The sequence below is a fragment of the Scyliorhinus canicula genome, chromosome 18, assembly GCF_902713615.1.
Source record: "Scyliorhinus canicula chromosome 18, sScyCan1.1, whole genome shotgun sequence".
Taxonomy (NCBI): Eukaryota; Metazoa; Chordata; class Chondrichthyes; order Carcharhiniformes; family Scyliorhinidae; genus Scyliorhinus; species Scyliorhinus canicula.
In genome coordinates, this window is record NC_052163.1 from 4,994,643 (window position 1) to 5,015,945 (window position 21,303).

The following is a 21,303-nucleotide window of genomic DNA, read 5'->3' on the forward strand; positions in this document are numbered from 1 at the left end:
CCCTCTGCCGCCTGGGCCCTCTGCCGCCTGGGCACGCTGCCACCTGGGCACGCTGCCGCTTGGGCCCTCTGCCGCCTGGGCACGCTGCCACCTGGGCACGCTGCCACCTGGGCACGCTGCCACCTGGGCACGCTGCCACCTGGGCATGCTGCCGCCTGGGCACGCTGCCGCCTGGGCACGCTGCCACCTGGGCACGCTGCCGCCTGGGCCCTCTGCCGCCTGGGCCCTCTGCCGCCTGGGCACGCTGCCGCCTGGGCACGCTGCCGCCTGGGCCCTCTGCCGCCTGGGCACGCTGCCGCCTGGGCACGCTGCCGCCTGGGCACGCTGCCGCCTGGGCACGCTGCCGCCTGGGCACGCTGCCGCCTGGGCACGCTGCCGCCTGGGCCCTCTGCCACCTGGGCACGCTGCCACCTGGGCACGCTGCCACCTGGGCACGCTGCCGCCTGGGCCCTCTGCCACCTGGGCACGCTGCCGCCTGGGCACGCTGCCGCCTGGGCACGCTGCCACCTGGGCACGCTGCCGCCTGGGCACGCTGCCACCTGGGCACGCTGCCGCCTGGGCACGCTGCCGCCTGGGCCCTCTGCCACCTGGGCACGCTGCCGCCTGGGCACGCTGCCACCTGGGCACGCTGCCGCCTGGGCCCTCTGCCGCCTGGGCACGCTGCCGCCTGGGCACGCTGCCACCTGGGCACGCTGCCGCCTGGGCCCTCTGCCGCCTGGGCACGCTGCCACCTGGGCACGCTGCCGCCTGGGCACGCTGCCGCCTGGGCCCTCTGCCGCCTGGGCCCTCTGCCGCCTGGGCCCTCTGCCACCTGGGCATGCTGCCACCTGGGCACGCTGCCGCCTGGGCACGCTGCCGCCTGGGCCCTCTGCCGCCTGGGCACGCTGCCGCCTGGGCACGCTGCCACCTGGGCCCTCTGCCGCCTGGGCATGCTGCCACCTGGGCCCTCTGCCGCCTGGGCACGCTGCCGCCTGGGCACGCTGCCGCCTGGGCACGCTGCCACCTGGGCACGCTGCCACCTGGGCACGCTGCCACCTGGGCACGCTGCCGCCTGGGCACGCTGCCACCTGGGCACGCTGCCACCTGGGCATGCTGCCGCCTGGGCACGCTGCCACCTGGGCACGCTGCCACCTGGGCACGCTGCCACCTGGGCACGCTGCCACCTGGGCACGCTGCCGCCTGGGCCCGCTGCCGCCTGGGCACGCTGCCACCTGGGCACGCTGCCACCTGGGCCCTCTGCCACCTGGGCACGCTGCCGCCTGGGCCCTCTGCCGCCTGGGCACGCTGCCACCTGGGCACGCTGCCACCTGGGCACGCTGCCACCTGGGCACGCTGCCGCATGGGCCCTCTGCCGCATGGGCCCTCTGCCGCCTGGGCACGCTGCCGCCTGGGCACGCTGCCGCCTGGGCCCTCTGCCACCTGGGCACGCTGCCGCCTGGGCCCTCTGCCACCTGGGCCCTCTGCCCGCCTGGGCACGCTGCCGCCTGGGCACGCTGCCGCCTGGGCACGCTGCCGCCTGGGCACGCTGCCACCTGGGCCCTCTGCCGCCTGGGCCCTCTGCCGCCTGGGCCCTCTGCCGCCTGGGCACGCTGCCGCCTGGGCACGCTGCCGCCTGGGCCCTCTGCCGCATGGGCACGCTGCCGCCTGGGCACGCTGCCACCTGGGCCCTCTGCCGCCTGGGCCCTCTGCCGCCTGGGCACGCTGCCGCCTGGGCCCTCTGCCGCCTGGGCCCTCTGCCGCCTGGGCCCTCTGCCACCTGGGCACGCTGCCACCTGGGCCCTCTGCCGCCTGGGCACGCTGCCACCTGGGCACGCTGCCGCCTGGGCCCTCTGCCGCCTGGGCCCTCTGCCGCCTGGGCCCTCTGCCGCCTGGGCCCTCTGCCGCCTGGGCCCTCTGCCACCTGGGCCCTCTGCCGCCTGGGCACGCTGCCACCTGGGCACGCTGCCACCTGGGCCCTCTGCCGCCTGGGCCCTCTGCCGCCTGGGCCCTCTGCCGCCTGGGCCCTCTGCCGCCTGGGCCCTCTGCCGCCTGGGCCCTCTGCCGCCTGGGCACGCTGCCACCTGGGCACGCTGCCACCTGGGCACGCTGCCACCTGGGCACGCTGCCACCTGGGCACGCTGCCGCCTGGGCACGCTGCCGCCTGGGCACGCTGCCGCCTGGGCACGCTGCCGCCTGGGCACGCTGCCGCCTGGGCACGCTGCCGCCTGGGCACGCTGCCGCCTTTGCACGCTGCCGCCTGGGCACGCTGCCGCCTGGGCACGCTGCCGCCTGGGCCCTCTGCCGCCTGGGCACGCTGCCGCCTGGGCACGCTGCCGCCTGGGCACGCTGCCGCCTGGGCACGCTGCCACCTGGGCACGCTGCCGCCTGGGCACGCTGCCGCGTGGGCCCGCTGCCGCCTGGGCACGCTGCCGCCTGGGCATGCTGCCACCTGGGCACGCTGCCACCTGGGCACGCTGCCGCCTGGGCACGCTGCCGCGTGGGCCCGCTGCCACCTGGGCACGCTGCCACCTGGGCACGCTGCCGCCTGGGCACGCTGCCACCTGGGCACGCTGCCGCCTGGGCCCTCTGCCGCCTGGGCCCTCTGCCGCCTGGGCCCTCTGCCGCCTGGGCCCTCTGCCGCCTGGGCCCTCTGCCGCCTGGGCCCTCTGCCGCCTGGGCACGCTGCCGCCTGGGCACGCTGCCGCCTGGGCCCTCTGCCACCTGGGCCCGCTGCCGCCTGGGCACGCTGCCACCTGGGCACGCTGCCGCCTGGGCACGCTGCCGCCTGGGCACGCTGCCGCCTGGGCACGCTGCCGCCTGGGCCCTCTGCCGCCTGGGCCCTCTGCCGCCTGGGCACGCTGCCACCTGGGCACGCTGCCGCCTGGGCACGCTGCCGCCTGGGCCCTCTGCCGCCTGGGCACGCTGCCACCTGGGCACGCTGCCGCCTGGGCACGCTGCCGCCTGGGCCCGCTGCCGCCTGGGCCCGCTGCCGCCTGGGCACGCTGCCGCCTGGGCCCTCTGCCGCCTGGGCACGCTGTCGCCTGGGCACGCTGCCACCTGGGCCCTCTGCCACCTGGGCACGCTGCCACCTGGGCCCTCTGCCACCTGGGCACGCTGCCGCCTGGGCCCTCTGCCGCCTGGGCACGCTGCCGCCTGGGCACGCTGCTGCCTGGGCCCTCTGCCGCCTGGGCACGCTGCCGCCTGGGCACGCTGCTGCCTGGGCACGCTGCCGCCTGGGCACGCTGCCGCCTGGGCACGCTGCCGCCTGGGCACGCTGCCACCTGGGCACGCTGCCGCTTGGGCACGCTGCCACCTGGGCCCTCTGCCGCCTGGGCCCTCTGCCGCCTGGGCACGCTGCCGCCTGGGCACGCTGCCACCTGGGCACGCTGCCACCTGGGCACGCTGCCACCTGGGCACGCTGCCACCTGGGCACGCTGGCTGTACCGCCCTGCACTGCCAAGGAGTCTGGGTCGCATTGCCAGGGCAAAGTGCGGTTTAATATCAGCAGCGAGAAACACCCCACGAAACGCTCCCAAAACGAGCTTTATGGAAGAGTGGAGCTTATTGTGTCCAAGGCGCTAATATCGAAATCCATGCTAATGACGGTTTTGAGAGGACCCGCTGGCACTGGGCACAAACCTCGATATCTCTGCAAGCATTGGACCACAACATGGGGCTGGAGTCTCTGATTTGAAGATGCCAGGAAAACTGGTGGAAAACAGGCGGGATTTCCCATTTTGCTGTGGGCTAGCAGGAAGGCAGGGTAGTGCCCCCAGCTCTAACTGTACATACAGCCTGGAGAATTGCTGTGTCCGTGGCCACGCTGTGCTTCATGGCGGATGCCGCCCGCAAAAGTAATCCCCCCCTTTGGCCAGCACACGCGCCCCGGACCACCCACCTCAGTGCCTCCCGTCCCGAATAATGTCCCACCTACCCACGGATCGGCAATCCCCAACTGTGATGGTGCTGGATGTAATGATAATCCTGGGGTGTCTGTAATGATAATCCTGGGGTGTCTGTAATGATTGTCCTGGGGTGTCTGTAATGATTGTCCTGGGGTGTATGTAATGATAATCCTGGGGTGTATGTAATGATAATCCTGGGGTGTATGTAATGAGAATCCTGGGGTGTCTGTAATGATAATCCTGGGGTGTCTGTAATGATAATCCTGGGGTGTCTGTAATGAGAATCCTGGGGTGTCTGTAATGATAATCCTGGGGTGTATGTAATGATAATCCTGGGGTGTATGTAATGATTGTCCTGGGGTGTCTGTAATGATAATCCTGGGGTGTCTGTAATGATAATCCTGGGGTGTATGTAATGATAATCCTGGGGTGTATGTAATGATAATCCTGGGGTGTATGTAATGATTGTCCTGGGGTGTCTGTAATGATAATCCTGGGGTGTCTGTAATGATAATCCTGGGGTGTATGTAATGATAATCCTGGGGTGTATGTAATGATAATCCTGGGGTGTATGTAATGAGAATCCTGGGGTGTCTGTAATGATAATCCTGGGGTGTCTGTAATGATAATCCTGGGGTGTATGTAATGATAATCCTGGGGTGTATGTAATGAGAATCCTGGGGTGTCTGTAATGATAATCCTGGGGTGTATGTAATGATAATCCTGGGGTGTCTGTAATGATTGTCCTGGGGTGTATGTAATGATAATCCTGGGGTGTATGTAATGATAATCCTGGGGTGTATGTAATGATAATCCTGGGGTGTCTGTAATGATTGTCCTGGGGTGTATGTAATGATAATCCTGGGGTGTATGTAATGATAATCCTGGGGTGTATGTAATGATAATCCTGGGGTGTCTGTAATGATTGTCCTGGGGTGTATGTAATGATAATCCTGGGGTGTATGTAATGATAATCCTGGGGTGTATGTAATGATAATCCTGGGGTGTCTGTAATGATAATCCTGGGGTGTCTGTAATGATAATCCTGGGATGTCTGTAATGATAATCCTGGGGTGTCTGTAATGATTGTCCTGGGGTGTCTGTAATGATAATCCTGGGGTGTATGTACAAGCTGTACCTCCACAAACTGCAGCAGTTTCTCAGTGGACACTTCGAAGGTTTTCCTCGCTGCCTCTGATTTCCGTAGCTGACAATCGAGAACAGCAATTCGCTTTCGCAGGTCGTGGCTATCATCCTGTTGAAAAGGCACCTGTTAAAACCGTCAATTTATCTCCTGTTACTGCCGCCATTGTTTCTAAACCACCCGTACAATCCACACTTTAATAGTGAAATCCATTCAGAAACTCTTTCCAGGAGCTGTCTCTCTTTTCTGCCCCTCTAACCCAGCCATGTTGTGTCGTTCATTTTAGCATCGCCCCCGTCTCACAGTGGGAGAGCAAGTTAACTGGGGCACGTGTCCCCGTGTGTGTACCTCCACACTGCCATCAGTCGCTGAACCTGCAACGAAGCGGCAATCTCCAGAAGTGGAATGAAAGGGTAAATTTAACACTGAAGTGGGCGCAGATCCTGGTGTAACATCTCCTTGGAAGGAGCAGTTGATTGCATGATTAGGCATGCATTTTCCACGCTCCTTAGTCATTTCCTCATAAAACCCCGGGACAGGATATCCGGCCCAAGGCTGGAAGGCCCATTCGGTGCTTCCTTTGCTGGGAGACGGTTCACTGAGCGAGGAAGCAATGCCTCCCGATCTGAGGCAGTTTGGAAGGGGCAGGGAACTCGCTCAAAACATTCTGGGAAAATGGACATCAGTAAAAAGGGATTAGGCTGCGGAAAAACCGAACAGGCTGACTCCTGTCCTTCAGGGGTAAAGGAATGCTGCCCCCCCCCAACCCGGTCTGGGCCTATCTGGGACTCCAGTCTCACACCAGCCTGTCTAACTCTGCAAATGGCCCAGTGAGCCATTGACAGGCATCCAGCTCCTCACACAGCAGGTCCGCAGCTGGACTTTGGCGATGTGGCCCGAACACTTCCGTCTGTGACGTCCCTTAAATGTCACATAACGACAGTGAGATTTAAGGATGGGAATAGAGGGATACGGACCCAGGAAGTGTAGAAGGTTTTAGTTTAGACGGGCAGCATGGTGGGCGCAGGCCTGGAGGGCCGAAGGGCCTGTTCCCTGTGCTGTACTTGTCTTTGTTCTTTGTCTGGTCTGGGAATAGATGTGTAATAAATGCTGGGCCCCCCGACGCTGACACCCGCAGGGAAGTAAATAAAACCGGATTGTTCCGCGCCTGCACTTTATGGAGAACATGGATTAAAAACGGCGTCACGCCTGACCCATGAGGCCCCACTCCAGGAGCTCAGAGGGGGTTGAAGCTCCTTTAACTGGCAGGAAAGAAGGCGACAAAGCCGTTTGTGATTAGTTTGGAAGGCTGGGTAGGGAATGACCCAGTTAGGCTACTGCTCACTTGCCCTTGTGTTAATAACTCACTCAAGTGATGGAGCCGTCACATCCAGTCTCTTGCTTGATTTCCTCTGAATAGCTGGGTAGTACTCTGACAGGCTCTGACCTACTTTACTGCAATGGGGAAGCACTTAACATGTACAGAATGTGGCACGATGACCACTGCGTTGCCACGGTAACAAGGGATGACATCGGGTCTTGCCTTGGTCGGCCCATGCTGATCCGCCAGCTGAGCTTTGAGCTCTGTAATCTCAGCCTCCAGCAGCCGCACCACCTCCTCATAGTCCATCTCCATGCCATGTGCCTGCCGCTGTGCTGCTTCAGCGAGGTGGATTCTGCTCCGCAGCGCACGGCACTCTTCAACTGCACTTTTACCTCCCTGCGGCAAAGCAAGAGAACGATTGGGCGCAAGGTGTGAGAGCTGGTGGCAATTAAAATAGAACAAGCACTGACTGACACACACACTGACTGACTGACACACACACTGACTGACTGACACACACATTGACTGACTGACACACACACTGACTGACTGACACACACACTGACTGACTGACACACACACTGACTGACTGATACACACACTGACTGACTGACACACACACACAGACTGACTGATACACACACTGACTGACACACACACTGACTGACTGACACACACACTGACTGACTGATACACACACTGACTGACTGATACACACACACACTGACTGACACACACACTGACTGACTGATACACACACTGACTGACTGACACGCACACTGACTGACTGACACACACTGACTGACTGACACGCACACTGACTGACTGACACACACACTGACTGACTGATACACACACTGACTGACTGATACACACACTGACTGACTGACACACACACTGACTGACTGACACACACACTGACTGACTGACACACACACTGACTGACTGACACACACACTGGCTGACTGACACACACACTGGCTGACTGACACACACACTGACTGACTGACACACACACTGACTGACTGACACACACACTGACTGACTGACACACACACTGACTGACACACACACTGGCTGACTGACACACACACTGACTGACTGACACACACACTGACTGACTGACACACACACTGACTGACTGACACACACACTGACTGACTGACACACACACTGACTGACTGACACACACACTGGCTGACTGACACACACACTGGCTGACTGACACACACACTGACTGACTGACACACACACTGACTGACTGACACACACACTGACTGACTGACACACACACTGACTGACACACACACACAGACTGACTGATACACACACTGACTGACACACACACTGACTGGCTGACACACACACTGACTGACTGACACACACACTGACTGACTGACACACACACTGACTTACTGCTGTCCCTCCCGCTCTCCCTCCCGCTCTCCCTCCCGCTGTCACTCCCGCTGTCTCTCCCGCTCTCCCTCCGCTGTCCCTCCCGCTGTCTCTCCCGCTCTCCCTCCCGCTGTCCCTCCCGCTGTCACTCCCGCTGTCTCTCCCGCTCTCCCTCCCGCTGTCACTCCCGCTGTCCTCTCCCGCTCTCCCTCCCGCTGTCCCTCCCGCTGTCACTCCCGCTGTCTCTCCCGCTCTCCCTCCCGCTGTCACTCCCGCTGTCTCTCCCGCTCTCCCTCCCGCTGTCCCTCCCGCTGTCACTCCCGCTGTCTCTCCCGCTCTCCCTCCCGCTGTCTCTCCCGCTCTCCCTCCCGCTGTCACTCCCGCTGTCACTCCCGCTCTCCCTCCCGCTGTCTCTCCCGCTGTCCCTCCCGCTGTCACTCCCGCTGTCTCTCCCGCTCTCCCTCCCGCTGTCCCTCCCGCTGTCACTCCCGCTGTCTCTCCCGCTCTCCCTCCCGCTGTCACTCCCGCTGTCTCTCCCGCTCTCCCTCCCGCTGTCCCTCCCGCTGTCCCTCCCGCTGTCTCTCCCGCTCTCCCTCCCGCTGTCTCTCCCGCTCTCCCTCCCGCTGTCACTCCCGCTCTCCCTCCCGCTGTCTCTCCCGCTGTCCCTCCCGCTGGCTCTCCCGCTCTCCCGCTCTCCCGCTGTCTCTCTCGCGGTCCCTCCCGCTGTCCCTCCCGCTGTCTCTCCCGCTGTCCCTCCCGCTGTCTCTCCCGCTGTCCCTCCCGCTGTCTCTCCCGCTGTCCCTCCCGCTGTTCCTCCCGCTGTCTCTCCCGCTGTCCCTCCCGCTGTCCCTCCCGGTGTCCCTCCCGCTGTCCCTCCCGCTGTCTCTCCCGCTGTCCCTCCCGCTGTCCCTCCCGGTGTCCCTCCCGCTGTCCCTCCCGCTGTCTCTCCCGCTGTCCCTCCCGCTCTCTCTCCCGCTGTCTCTCCCGCTGTCCCTCCCGCTGTCTCTCCCGCTCTCCCTCCCGCTGTCTCTCCCGTTGTCCCTCCCGCTGTCCCTCCCGCTGTCTCTCCCGCTGTCCCTCCCGCTCTCCCTCCCGCTGTCCCTCCCGCTGTCTCTCCCGCTGTCCCTCCCGCTGTCCCTCCCGCTGTCTCTCCCGCTGTCCCTCCCGCTGTCCCTCCCGCTGTCTCTCCCGCTGTCCCTCCCGCTGTCCCTCTCCCGTTGTCCCTCCCGCTGTCCCTCCCGCTGTCTCTCCTGCTGTCCCTCCCGCTGTCCCTCCCGCTGTCCCTCCCGCTCTCCCTCCCGCTGTCTCTCCCGTTGTCCCTCCCGCTGTCTCTCCCGCTGTCCCTCCCGCTGTCTCTCCCGCTCTCCCTCCCGCTCTCCCTCCCGCTGTCTCTCCCGCTGTCCCTCCCGCTGTCTCTCCCGTTGTCCCTCCCGCTGTCTCTCCCGCTGTCCCTCCCGCTCTCCCTCCCGTTCTCTCTCCCGCTGTCCCTCCCGCTGTCTCTCCCGCTGTCCCTCCCGCTGTCCCTCCTGTCTCTCCCGCTCTCCCTCCCGCTGTCCCTCCCGCTCTCCCTCCCGCTGTCTCTCCCGCTGTCACTCCCGCTGTCTCTCCGCTCTCCCTCCCGCTGTCTCTCCCGCTGTCTCTCCCGCTCTCCCCTCCGCTGTCTCTCCGCTCTCCCTCCCGCTCTCTCTCCCGCTCTTCCCGTTCTCTCGCCCGCTGTCCCTCCCGCTGTCTCTCCCGCTGTCTCTCCCGCTCCTCCTCCCGCTGTCCCTCCCGCTGTCACTCCCGCTGGTCCTCTCCCGGCTCTCCCTCCCTGTCACTCCCGCTCACTCCCGCTCTCCCTCCCGCTGTCTCTCCCGCTGTCCCTCCCGCTGTCCCTCCCGCTGGCTCTCCCGCTCTCCCGCTGTCTCTCTCGCGGTCCCTCCCGCTGTCCCTCCCGCTGTCTCTCCCGCTCTCATGCTGTCTCTCCCGCGGTTCCTCCCCTTGCCTCTCCCGCTGTCCCTCCCGCTGTCCCTCCCGCTGTCCCTCCCACTGTCTCTCACGCCCTCCCGCTGTCCCTCCCGCTGTCCCTCCCGCTGTCTCTCCCGCTGTCCCTCCCGCTGCCTCTCCCGCTGTCCCTCCGCTGTCTCTTCCGCTGTCTCTTCCGCTGTCTCTCCCGCTGTCTCTTCCGCTGTCTCTCCCGCTGTCTCTTCCGCTGTCTCTTCCGCTGTCTCTTCCGCTGTCTCTCCCGCTGTCCCTCCCGCTGTCTCTCCCGGTTCCCTCCCGCTGTCTCTCCCGCTGTCTCTCCCGCTGTCTCTCCCGCTGTCTCTCCCGCTGTCTCTCCCGCTGTCTCTCCCGCTGTCTCTCCCGCTCTCCCCTCCCGCTGTCTCTCCCGTTGTCCCTCCGCTGTCCCCTCCCGCTGTCTCTCCCGCTGTCCCTCCCGCTCTCCCTCCCGCGGGTCCCCTCCCGCGTTCTCTCCCGCGGTCCTCCGCTGTCTCCTCCGCTGTCCCTCCCGCTGTCCCTCCCGCTGTCTCTCCCGCTGTCTCTCCGCTGTCCCTCTCCCGTTGTCCCCTCCCGCTGTCCCTCCCGCTGTCTCTCCCGCTGTCCCTCCCGCTGTCCCTCCCGCTCTCCCTCCCGCTGTCTCTCCGTTGTCCCTCCCGCTGTCTCTCCCGCTGTCCCTCCCGCTGTCTCTCCCGCTCTCCCTCCCGCTCTCCCTCCCCGCTGTCTCCCCGCTGTCCCTCCCGCTGTCTCTCCCGTTGTCCCCCCGCTGTCTCTCCCGCTGTCCCTCCGCTCTCCCTCCCGTTCTCTCTCCCGCTGTCCCTCCCGCTGTCTCTCCCGCTGTCCCTCCCGCTGTCCCTCCCGCTCTCCCCTCCCGCTGTCTCTCCCGCTGTCACTCCCGCTGTCTCTCCCGCTGTCCCTCCCGCTGTCTCTCCCGCTGTCCCTCCCGCTGTCTCTCCCGCTGTCCCTCCCACTGTCTCTCCCGCTGTCCCTCCCACTGTCTCTCCAGCTCTCCCTCCCGCTCTCTCTCCCGCTCTCCCTCCCGCTGTCTATCCCGCTGTCCTGCTGTCTCTCCCGCTCTCCCTCCCGCTGTCTCTCCCGCTGTCTCTCCCGCTCTCCCTCCCGCTGTCTCTCCCGCTCTCCCTCCCGCTGTCTCTCCCGCTGTCCCTCCCGCTCTCCCTCCCGCTGTCTCTCCCGTTGTCCCTCCCGCTGTCTCTCCCGCTCTCCCTCCCGCTCTCCCTCCCGCTGTCTCTCCCGCTCTCCCTCCCGCTCTCTCTCCCGCTCTCCCGTTCTCTCTCCCGCTGTCCCTCCCGCTGTCTCTCCCGCTGTCCCTCCCGCTCTCCCTCCCGCTCTCCCTCCCGCTCTCCCGCTCTCCCTCCCGCTCTCCCTCCCGCTCTCTCTCCCGCTCTCCCTCCCGCTCTCCCTCCCGCTCTCCCTCCCGCTGTCTCTCCCGCTCTCCCTCCCGCTCTCCCGTTCTCTCTCCCGCTGTCCCTCCCGGTGTCCCTCCCGCTCTCCCTCCCGCTCTCTCTCCCGCTCTCCCTCCCGCTGTCTCTCCCGCTGTCCCTCCCGCTGTCCCTCCCACTGTCTCTCCCGCTGTCCCTCCTGCTCTCCCTCCCGCTGTCTCTCCCACTCTCTCTCCCGCTGTCTCTCCCGCTCTCCCGCTCTCCCTCCTGCTCTCTCTCCCGCTGGCTGGCCAGATGCTGGAAGGGCCCGGACAGGAAGCTGAACGAGGATAATGTGGGTGAGGCAGGAACATAGAAAAACTGAAAATCTTTGAAAATGGTGAGAAACTATTAAGTGTTGGTGTTCGGGGGGCTTTGGATGTCCTTGTGTGAGAAACATAAAAAGTAATTTGGAAAATGAGATGATATCTTGGTCCTTCCTCTGATGGATGAGGAGTAGAGAGTGAGGAGGTCTTGCTGCATGAGGGGGAATGGAGTGGGATCTGAATAAATCACTCAGTTACCCACTTCCTTCCTGCAGAGCATACTTTAATGTCAAAACAACCCCATCAGAAGCCCCCTGACCTTCAGTGGGGAAACAGACATCCACATTATACGAATGGTGGATAAATCACGGCAGCAGACCCTGTGTGGGAGCACATGGAGCTTCTGTACTCTCTTTGGAACGCTAAATCTTCCACATTAACCACGGTGAGGGACGAGTTGGATCAGTTACCCTCGCAGTCCATTCATTTCCGAGAATAGCTATTTGTGGTGTGTGTTTAAAGTGGGAATACAACCCTCCTGTTCAGTGGAAGGCGTGGAGATGCTACCAGAATGTTCCAGATTCCTGTTGTCTGGTCCCTTTAACCCCACAGCAAGGGAAGCAGAACACAAACTGAACGCTCAAGTCGCCCTTCAGCTACTCAGGATCTCAGCACCGGAGATCAACATCCCAGCTGAGCACTGCACTGGAGACCAGCAGCCTGCTGGAACACTGCACTGGAGACCAGCAGCCTGATGGAACACCGCACTGGAGACCAGCAGCCTGCTGGAACACTGCACTGGAGACCAGCAGCCTGCTGGAACACTGCACTGGACACCAGCAGCCTGCTGGAACACTGCACTGGAGACCAGCAGCCTGCTGGAACACCGCACTGGAGACCCGCAGCCTGCTGGAACACCGCACTGGAGACCCGCAGACTGCTGGAACACTGCACTGGACACCAGCAGCCTGCTGGAACACTGCACTGGAGACCAGCAGCCTGCTGGAACACTGCACTGGAGACTAACAGCTTGCTGGAACACTGCACTGGACACCAGCAGCCTGCTGGAACACTGCACTGGAGACTAGCAGCCTGCTAGAACACCGCACTGGAGACCCGCAGCCTGCTGGAACACCGCACTGGAGACCCGCAGACTGCTGGAACACTGCACTGGAGACCAGCAGCCTGCTGGAACACTGCACTGGAGACCAGCAGCCTGCTGATGTGCCGAAGTCCTGCCGCTGTAAAGCCACTCCCGCCGGCGTGGATCAAACCGTCCACCTTAGCAGGCGGCGCGGGAGGGCTCCAGGGTCCTGGGGGGGGGGGGCGATCTGGCCCCGGGGGGTGCCCCCATGGTGGCCTGGCCCGTGATCGGGGCCCACCAATCGGCGGGCAGGCCTGTGCCGAGGGCACTCTTTTCCTTCTGCCTTCACCATGGCGGAGGCGGAAGTGACCCCCTCCACTGCGCAGGCGCGGGGATGACGTCAGCAGCCGCTGACGCTCTTCCACCGGCTGGCGAAGTCCCTTCGGCCCTGGCTGGCGAGGCGCCAAAGGCCATTCCCTGCCAGCCGGCGGAGCGCCAACCACTCCGGCGCGGGCCTAGCCCCTCAATCTGAGGGCTTGGCCCCTAAAGGAGCGGAGATCTCCGCACCTTTGGGGCGGCCCGACACCGGAGCGGTTCATGCCACTCTGGTGGGAGAAGCCGGGAAGGATGGGAGAAGCCGGGAAGGATGGGAGAAGCCGGGAAGGATGGTAGAAGCCGGGAAGGATGGGAGAAGCCGGGAAGGATGGGAGAAGCCGGGAAGGATGGTAGAAGCCGGGAAGGATGGGAGAAGCCGGGAAGGATGGGAGAAACCGGGAAGGATGGGAGAAGCCAGGAAGGATGGGAGAAACCGGGAAGGATGGGAGAAGCCGGGAGCTGATGGGAGAAGCCGGGAGCGGATGGGAGAAACCGGGAAGGATGGGAGAAGCAGGGAAGGATGGGAGAAGCCGGGGAGGATGGGAGAAGCCGGGAAGGATGGGAGAAGCCGGGAGCTGATGGGAGAAGCCGGGGAAGGATGGGAGAAGCCGGGAGCGGATGGGAGAAGCCGGGAAGGATGGGAGAAGCCAGGAAGGATGGGAGAAGCCGGGAAGGATGGGAGAAGCCAGGCGTGGATGGGAGAAGCCGGGAAGGGATGGGAGAAGCCGGGAATGATGGGGGAAGCCGGGAGTGGATGGGAGAAGCCGGGAAGGATGGGAGAAGCCGGGAAGGATGGGAGAAGCCGGGAGCTGATGGGAGAAGCCGGGGAGGATGGGAGAAGCCGGGAAGGATGGGAGAAGCCGGGAGTGGATGGGAGAAGCCGGGAGTGGATGGGAAAAGCCGGGAGCGATGGGAGAAGCCGGGAAGGATGGGAGAAGCTGGGAGCTGATGGGAGAAGCCGGGAAGGATGGGAGAAGCCGGGATGGATGGGAGAAGCCGGGAGCGATGGGAGAAGCCGGGAATGATGGGAGAAGCCGGGAAGGATGGGAGAAGCCGGGAAGGATGGGAGAAGCTGGGAGCTGATGGAAGAAGCCGGGAAGGATGGGAGAAGCCGGGAAGGATGGGGGAAGCCGGGCGTGGATGGGAGAAGCCGGGAAGGATGGGAGAAGCCGGGAGCGGATGGGAGAAGCCGGGAAGGATGGGAGAAGCCGGGCGTGGATGGGAGAAGCCGGGCGTGGATGGGAGAAGCCGGGAAGGATGGGAGAAGCCGGGAGCTGATGGGAGCAGCCGGGAGTGGCTGGGAGAAGCCGGGAAGGATGGGAGAAGCCGGGAAGGATGGGAGAAGCCGGGAGTGGATGGGAGAAGCCGGGAAGGATAGGAGAAGCCGGGAAGGATGGGAGAAGCCGGGAGCTGATGGGAGAAGCCGGGAGCTGATGGGAGGAGCCGGGAAGGATGGGAGAAGCCGGGAAGGATGGGAGAAGCCGGGAGTGGATGGGAGAAGCCGGGAAGGATGGGAGAAGCCGGGGAAGGATTGGAGAAGCCGGGGAGGATGGGAGAAGCCGGGAAGGATGGGAGAAGCCGGGAGCTGATGGGAGAAGCCGGGAAGGATGAAAGAAGCTGGGAAGGATGGGAGAAGCCGGGAAGGATGGGAGAAGCCGGGAAGGATTGGAGAAGCTGGGAAGGATGGGAGAAGCCGGGAAGGATGGGAGAAGCCGGGAAGGATGGGAGAAGCCGGGAGCTGATGGGAGAAACCGGGAAGGATGGGAGAAGCCGGGAGATGATGGGAGAAGCCGGGAGTGGATGGGAGAAGCCGGAAAGGATGGGAGAAGCTGGGAAGGATGGGAGAAGCCGGGAAGGATGGGAGGAGCCTGGAAGGATGGGAGAAGCCGGGAAGGATGGGAGAAGCCGGGAGCTGATGGGAGAAGCCGGGAAGGATGGGAGAAGCCGGTAGCTGATGGGAGAAGCCGGGAAGGATGGGAGAAGCCGGGAAGGATGGGAGAAGCTGGGAGCTGATGGGAGAAGCCGGGAAGGATGGGAGAAGCTGGGAGCTGATGGGAGAAGCCGGGAATGATGGGAGAAGCCGGGAGATGATGGGAGGAGCCGGGAAGGATGGGAGAAGCTGGGAAGGATGGGAGAAGCCGGGAAGGATGGGAGAAGCCGGGAGCTGATGGGAGAAGCCGGGAAGGATGGGAGAAGCCGGGAAGGATGGGAGAAGCTGTGAGCTGATGGGAAAAGCCGGGAAGGATGGGAGAAGCCGGGAGATGACAGGAGGAGCCGGGAAGGATGGGAGAAGCCGGGAAGGATGGGAGAAGCCGGGAAGGATGGGAGAAGCCGGGAGCTGATGGGAGAAGCCGGGAAGGATGGGAGAAGCCGGGAAGGATGGGAGAAGCCGGTAGCTGATGGGAGAAGCCGGGAAGGATGGGAGAAGCCGGGAGCTGATGGGAGAAGCCGGGAAGGATGGGAGTAGCCGGGAGATAATGGGAGGAGCCGGGAAGGATGGGAGAAGCTGGGAAGGATGGGAGAAGCCGGGAAGGATGGGAGAAGCCGGGAAGGATGGGAGGAGCCGGGAGCTGATGGGAGAAGCCGGGAAGGATGGGAGAAGCTGGGAAGGATGGGAGAAGCCGGGAAGGATGGGAGAAGCCGGGAGATGATGGGAGAAGCCGGGAAGGATGGGAGAAGCCGGGAGATGATGGGAGAAGCCGGGAAGGATGGGAGAAGCTGGGAGCTGATGGGAAAAGCCGGGAAGGATGGGAGAAGCCGGGAGATGATGGGAGAAGCCGGGAAGGATGGGAGAAGCCGGGAGATGATGGGAGGAGCCAGGAAGGATGGGAAAAGCCGGGAGCTGATGGGAGAAGCAGGGAAGGATGGGAGAAGCCGGGAGAAGATGGGAGGAGCCGGGAAGGATGGGAGAAGCCGGGAAGGATGGGAGAAGCCAGCGAGATCCCACAAACAGCAATGTGCTAATGATTAGAGAACCTGTTTTAATGATGTTGATTGAGGGATAAATATTGGTCACAAGACACATTATTTGAACATTATTGCCATGTGATCTAACCTGACTCCTGATTCCGGAAAGCAGCCTATGGGCTGGATTCTCCCATTCTGCCCGCTGCAGGAATTCCACGGGCGAGCCATGGACAACGCAGAAGTCCATTGGCCTTGGGTGGGATTCTCCGGTCAGCGTGCGGATGCATTCGGAGAATCCCGCTCCGAGTGTGTATTTATGCTGGTTTGAAACTCTTAATAATTGTGAACTGCTGAATCTGAATCATCTTCAGATCTCCTGTGCAACGAGCAATGGGGTGCAACTGATGCCCGGGCCCAATAACTGTCAGCAACGAAACACTGAGGTGGCTGAAGCACTGGGACAGCTGAGAGGTGACCAGGTGGAGATGTTTATACCGATGAAGGAGGAAGTTATTTCTGCTTGTAACATTGAAACTAGATCATGAATATAAGACAGCCACCAGGGATCCAGCAGGGAATTGAGGAGAAACCCTGCCCCAGAGAGTGGTGAGAACGTGAAAATCACCAGATGGAGGGAGGGAGAAAGAAAAGGGTATGTCGCTGGAAGTTGGGCGGACGTCAGGTCAGGGTTGAATGGCTTGTTTCCCTGCTCAATGTAAGTCTCTGAGCAGTAACTGCCCTGTGACAGTGCGGCAGGAAAGGGCAGTGCATTAGTGCTCCTCGCAGATAGGACGCAGTAACGTTCCCCCCAAGGCGTACTGCGAGAAACCGGGAACTCAAGACTGTACAACAGGGAGCCGCTTCACACGCTCGCAGCTATTCCAGTGAGAGGAAATTCCATTTTACATTCCTGACGTATTAAAGGCCGGCTGGAGTACACTAAACCTCCTCCTCCCGTTGGCAATCAATAACAATAACACCTAAGTTTATAGATTTTGTTTTGGGACTATAATTATTTTTAAACAATGCCTTATGGGTTGGAGTTCTTTAATACAGAGCTACCCACAGCTCCCAGTTCACATCTGCTTCGTCTTACTATCAATTCACATGCTTCAGTTATGCGGACATGAAAAAACAGCTTTGTCCCCGCAGGGATTCAGTTCTGCCTGTTTACTATGCCAACAACTGGGATGTTTTATGCTTGAGAACATTCTCTTGCAGTGAAGCTACTGACCCTGAAAGCAGAGAATTCCCATGTACTGCACACACGACACAGAGATTAAACACCAACGGACACAATGAACTCGATGCAGGACAGCTTTCCTGCATTTCATGAACATAGTTTAGACCATCCACAAGATCATGTGCAGGCTGAACGGCGTTATATAGATGACACTGCACAGGGAACAGTGGCGTAGTGGTTAAGGGGGTGATCTGATACTCCAGAGAGCTGGATTAATAATCAGCACGCATGAGTTCAAATCGCACCTCAGCAGCTGGGGCAATTTAAATTCAGCAAATAAATAAAACCAGGAATGAAAAAGCGAGTCTCAGTCATGGCGAAACCAGTGTCGATTGTTGTAAAAACCCATCTGGTTCACTAATGCCCTTTAGGGAAGGAAATCTGCCATCCTTACCCGGTCTGGCCTACATGTGAATCCAGACCCACAGGGATGTGTTGGGTAAGCTGGGTCTGCGAGGACTGTGTTTACTGCAGCAGTGAGAGAGACAGGCTTCCAACACTTGGAGAAATGCAACTCGATTTTATTGAACTGTTAATTATTAAACATACTTGCACTGTGGGTTGACACTATGCTGAGTTGACTGGAGACCTGAGGCTAACCTGACCAGACTATCCTGCTACAGCATGGGGGATGTTCGTGTTGCTGCTCACGGGCTCTGGCTGTCTCAGAGGCTGCATCCCGAGAGAGCGGGAAAACTAGAGCCCTCTGGCTTTATAGTGGCCGTGTCCTGTCTGGTGATTGGCTGCTGTGTTCTGTGTGTTCATTGGTCATCCTGTCTGTCAATCAATGTCTGTCTGCACACCATCATATACATGGATGTATATTATGACATCTCCCCCCTTTTTAAAAATGTGTATATGTCAATAAATAGTGAGTGTGTGAATGAGCCTGACTATGTACAAAGTACGTGAACGTATTTACATGGGAAGGTGTCTAGTGCAAATAGAGGGCAGACAACAAATGAGGAAGAAACGATATGTATAGATGTGTAAACGAAGCACAAGGCAATGAAACATTCAGTCTATAAATTCAGTCTCTGAGGCGGGCGACGAATTCTGGTTGACCGCCTCAGGGGAGGGTCAGGGGTCGCCTGCACTGGAACGGGCGTAGCTGCAGCCAATGTAGAGGGCGGTAAAAGAAGCAGCAGATCGGTGACCTCGTGGAAGGGTGTGTCCTGAGGAATCAGCAGGCGAGGGGGCAGCACGGTAGCATGGTGGTTAGCATAAATGCTTCACAGCTCCAGGGTCCCTGGTTCGATTCCGGCTTGGGTCACTGTCTGTGCGGAGTCTGCACGTCCTCCCCATGTGTGCGTGGGTTTCCTCCGGGTGCTCCGGTTTCCTCCCACAGTCCAAAGATGTGCAGGTTAGGTGGATTGGCCGTGATAAATTGCCCGTAGTGTCCTAAAAAGTAAGGTTAAGGGGGGGGGGGGGGTTGTTGGGTTACGGGTATAGGGTGGATACGTGGGTTTGAGTAGGGTGATCATTGCTCGGCACAACATCGAGGGCCGCAGGGCCTGTTCTGTGCTGTACTGTTCTATGTTCTATGAGGCGGGACATCACGTTCAGGCGGTGAGCGTAGAAGTAGCCGCAGTGCCGCCTATTACGCCGAAGAAAAGAGCCAACATGCATGCGAACGAGAAATGATCTGGGGGCCACTTGCTTGACCACCACAGCTGTGACAGACCACGAACACGAACTCGGTCAGCAGGGACCAGAGCAGGGAGATCTGTGGCGTGGGTGTCATACCCCGACTTGCATTGGGCCCGAGACTGTTGCATTCTTTGCATGACCGGAAAATTGTCAAGGTCCGGGATGTGGATAGCCAGCACGATCGTCCGTAGTGTGCGGTTCATCAGCAGCTGTGCTGGGGACAGGCCAGCGGATAAAGGAGTCGCCCTGTAGGCTAACAGCGCCAGGTTAAAATCCGAACCCAAATCAGCCGCTTTACACAACAGTCCTCTAACAATGTGGACCCCCTTTCCAGCTTTCCCATCGACTGGGGGTAGTGGGGGCTTGAAGTGACGTGTGTGAAATTGTACTGCCGGGCAAAATCCGTCCACTCCTGACTGAAGAAGCACAGGCCATTATCAGCCATGACCGTGAGTGCAATGCCATGATGGGCAAAGGTCTCTTTGCATGCCCTGATGACTGTTGCCGATGTGAGGTCATTCAGTCTGACCACCTCGGGGTTTTGCGTGAAAGAGATCAATGCCAACTGTGATGAATGGTATCGGTATACCTGCTGTAACTGTACCTTACCTTTAATACATTGGCACTTTAAGACCGGGCTTGGAACCCTGGGGGACTCCGCCTCTGGATCCGCCCCCAGGAAACGGTATATAAGGTGATGCTCACTGGGCAGCATGCTGTGAGCACACTTCTCGGCTGCTGTCCGGTTCTCTGGTAATTAAAGCCTTTGAATGACCAATCTGCTCTCCTGTGTTGTAATTGAGGGTATCTCAATTTAATTACCAGACACATCAAGATGGACAGCGCTCTAAAGCCGGAGAAACTCAACCTGGACGCTCGGTCGCCGGAGGCCCCAGAAATGTTTAAATATTGGCTCCGGTGTTTTGACGCCTATCTAAATTCTTCAGTGACTGATGTGGACAGCGCTCGCTAGCTGCGTTTACTACATGCCCGGGTGGGTCACCGACTCTCCGTGATCGAGAACGCTGCAAATTACGAAGCAGCGGTCGAGATACTGACGAAACGCTTTGTGAAGCCGATTAACGAGGTACACGCCAGACATTTGCTCTCAACCTGCAGCCAGTGTTCCGGGGAAACTCTGGACGAGTACGTGGAGAGACTCACTGCGCTCGCGAGGAACTGCAATCATAAAGCAGTGACGGCAGAAACCCCAATGAACTTACATATTCGCGATGCCTTCGTGTCCGGTATCAGGTCCTCGTACATCCGGCAGCGGCTCCTAGAAGACGGGGCGAAGGATCTGCAAGGCACGGTAACGCTCGCCTCTTCTCTAGAAATGGCCCACTGTAACCTCCGTACATACTCCACGGACCTTGCGAACCCCTCTCGATCCCCTCCAGACCCGGCCACGCTACAGGCCTGTGCCACGCGGTGATCCGCTCACTCCGGGGGTTCCCCATGCTATTTCTGTGGGCAAGGTCAGCACCCACGGCAACGTTGCCCGGCCCGCTCCGCGATCTGCAACGACTGCGGGAAGAAAGGGCACTTCGCTAAGGTCTGCCTGGCTGGCCCCAAAGGCCACAAACAAAATCCTCACCAGACCCAGAAATCAAGCTCCCGGTCTCACAGGCCCTGCAACGCAGCCGCACGGCTGCCGGACACGCCCACTTCCAACGCGTCATCGACCTCGTGCGAGTCATGGGAGCGGCCATCTTGGCGGTGGCTATCTTCGAATCCCGACACGTGCGACCGGCGGCGGCGGCCATTTTGTGAGTCCGACTCAACCGAGGACTCTGACTGCCCGCAACTAGGAGCGATCACGCTCGATCAATCGCGGCCGAAGCACCTGCGGAACTCGATGATGCGGGTCCAGATCAACGGCCACGACACCCCCTGCCTATTCGACTCTGGGAGCACAGAGCGCTTTATTCATCCAGACACGGTAAGGCGCTGATGCACCACCAATTGGACACGAGACGAAGATGAGATCCAAACGATAGGCTTTAATGCACAAGATGTGTGCCCGGCAGCAGACGTACAGAAGAATGGCCGACTGCCGGGAAGCACGGGTTCTTATATCCCGCATTGTAGGCGGAGCTACCTACCTCTCAGCCAATTGGGTGGTGTCCCGTGAGTACGTGAGACGGGTAGTATGACTAGAGATGTTTAGGTCGTACCGTTGCATCGATGGCTGCCCACCGACCCATAACTTATGCGCGAAAAGAAAAACAACGGGTACGATTCTCCGCTCCCACGGCGGGTGGGAGAATCGCGTGAGGGCCGCTCTGGCAACCCCCGTGATTCTCGCACCCCCCCCCCCACAAAACGCGTCATGCCGCTCGGAGAATCGCGGGCCGCCGTTTTTCATGGCAACCCGCAATTCTCCGACCCGGATGGGCCGAGAGGCCTGCCGTTCCCGACCGGTTCACGCCGGCGGCAACCAGCGTGAATATGGCGCCAGCAGCTGTTTTGTGGCTTGTGGGGGGCGGAGAGGGGAGTGAGCACCATGACCGTACTCGGGAGGGGACTGGCCCGCGATCGGTGCCCACCGATCGTCGGGCCAGCGTCTCAAAGGGACGCACTCTTTCCCCTCCGCCGCCCCACAAGATCAAGCC

At 61.1% G+C, this 21,303-nt stretch overlaps 1 protein-coding gene across 5 annotated transcripts in view; it reads right to left on the reverse strand.

The window, feature by feature from the left end:
* The window catches only part of stxbp4 (syntaxin binding protein 4), a 260,949-nt gene that overhangs the window by 84,244 nt on the left and 155,402 nt on the right, over window positions 1–21,303 (reverse strand). For 4 of the 5 annotated variants that reach the window (XM_038777465.1, XM_038777464.1, XM_038777463.1 and 1 more), the window contains 2 exons: window positions 6,572–6,748; window positions 5,023–5,139 (listed from right to left, as the gene is read on the reverse strand). The exons of the other annotated variant lie outside the window; for it this stretch is intronic. In XM_038777465.1, the coding sequence (XP_038633393.1) occupies window positions 5,023–5,139; window positions 6,572–6,748 (294 nt within the window). The remainder of the gene's footprint in view (window positions 1–5,022; window positions 5,140–6,571; window positions 6,749–21,303) is intronic. 5 annotated transcript variants of the gene reach the window in all.